This window comes from Malurus melanocephalus, unplaced genomic scaffold, assembly GCF_030028575.1.
Source record: "Malurus melanocephalus ecotype Western Australia unplaced genomic scaffold, MMel_1.1 scaffold_4546, whole genome shotgun sequence".
Classification (NCBI taxonomy): Eukaryota; Metazoa; Chordata; class Aves; order Passeriformes; family Maluridae; genus Malurus; species Malurus melanocephalus.
The window spans coordinates 2,424-4,077 of NW_026627778.1; the positions used below are offsets into that span (position 1 = coordinate 2,424).

At 45.6% G+C, this 1,654-nt stretch overlaps 1 protein-coding gene across 1 annotated transcript in view; it reads left to right on the forward strand.

The window, feature by feature from the left end:
- The window catches only part of LOC130588353 (filamin-A-like), a gene marked incomplete at both ends in the record, with an annotated part of 3,697 nt that extends 2,388 nt beyond the window's left edge, over positions 1-1,309 (forward strand). Inside the window, 2 exons of the mRNA XM_057389285.1 lie at positions 10-169; positions 1,147-1,309. Coding sequence (XP_057245268.1) covers positions 10-169; positions 1,147-1,309 — 323 coding nt within the window. The remainder of the gene's footprint in view (positions 1-9; positions 170-1,146) is intronic.
- Positions 1,310-1,654: the final 345 nt, after the last annotated feature.

The window sequence follows — 1,654 nt, forward strand, 5'->3', positions numbered from 1 at the left end:
TTCCGCGAGGCCGTCACCGAGTTCGAGGTGGACGCGCGGGCGCTGACCAAGGCCGGCGGTGGCCACGTCAAAGCCGTGGTGTCCAACCCGTCCGGGAACGTCACCGACACCTTCGTGGAGGATCGCGGGGACGGCACCTACCACGTCGAGTACACACCCTACGAGGAGGGTCAGAGCACTTTTGGGGTGTTTTTGGGGATTTTTGGGGATTTTTTAGGATTTTCAGGGATTTCGTGAGATTTGGAAGGATTTTTTGGGAGGATTTTGTGGGATTTCGTGAGGTTTTGAAGGATTTGGGGAGCTGATTTTGTGGGATTTTGTGCGATTTTGAGGAGATTTTTTGAGGGGGATTTTTTGGGATTTTTTGAGCTTTTGAATGATTTTGAGGGGATTTTGGGGGGGATTTTGTGAGACTTTGAGGGGATTTTTTAGTGGACTTTGTGAGATTTTGAAGGATTTTTTTGGGAGGATTTTGTGGGATTTTTTTAGCTTTTGAATGATTTTGAGGAAATTTTTTGGGAGGATTTTGTGAGATTTTGAGGGGATTTTTTAGTGGACTTTATGAGATTTTGAAGGGATTTTTCGGGGGGGATTTTTGAGAATTTGAAGGATTTTTGAGGGGGATCTTGAGGGGGATTGGGGGGATTTTGATGGATTCTGATGGATTTGATAGGATTTTAATGGATTTTTATGGATTTTGATGGGTTTTTGGTGAACTTTGTTGGACTTTGATGCATTTCAATGGATGCTGATAGATTTTAGACCACTTTTGACGTATTTTGATGGATTTTGATGTTTTTTTATGGGATTTTGTTGGATTTTGATGGATTTTGATAGATTTTAGATGGTTTTGGACGGATTTTGGGTCTATTTTATTGAATTTAAATGGGATTTTGATGGATTCCAATGGATTTTGATGGATTCTGATTGTTTTTTATGCGATTTTGATGGATTTTTGTGGGGGTTTTTATGGATTTTGGGTGGATTTTATTGGATTTTGTTGGATTTTGATGGATTTTATGGGGATTTTGATGGATTTTGGGTGCATTTTATATGATTTTGATGGATTTTATGGGGATTTTATGTGGATTTTTATGGATTTAGGGTGAATTTTGCCAGATTCTGAAGGATTTTGTCCCTCCCCAGGCCTGCACACGGTGGATGTGACGTACGGGGGGTCCCCGGTGCCGCTGAGCCCGTTCCGTGTCGCCGTCACCGAGGGCTGTGACCCCACCCGGGTTCGAGTGCACGGCCCCGGAATCCAGAGCGGCACCACCAACCAACCCAACAAATTCACCGTGGAGACCCGGTGAGACCCTAAAACCGACCCTGGAACCCCAAAAACCAACCCTGGAACCCCAAAAACCCCAAAACACCCCAAAACCCAACCGTGGAACCCCAAAAACGAACCCTGGAACCCCAAAAACATCTCAAAAACCAACCCTGGAACCTCAAAACCCCGAAAACATCCCAAAACCCAACCCTGAAACCCCAAAAACCCCAAATCCTGCCCCGGAATCCAGAGCGGCACCACCAACCAACCCAACAAATTCACCGTGGAGACCCGGTGAGACCCTAAAACCGACCCTGGCACCCCAAAAACCCCAAAAACACCCCAAAAACCACCCTGGAACCCCAAAAACCCCAAATACCC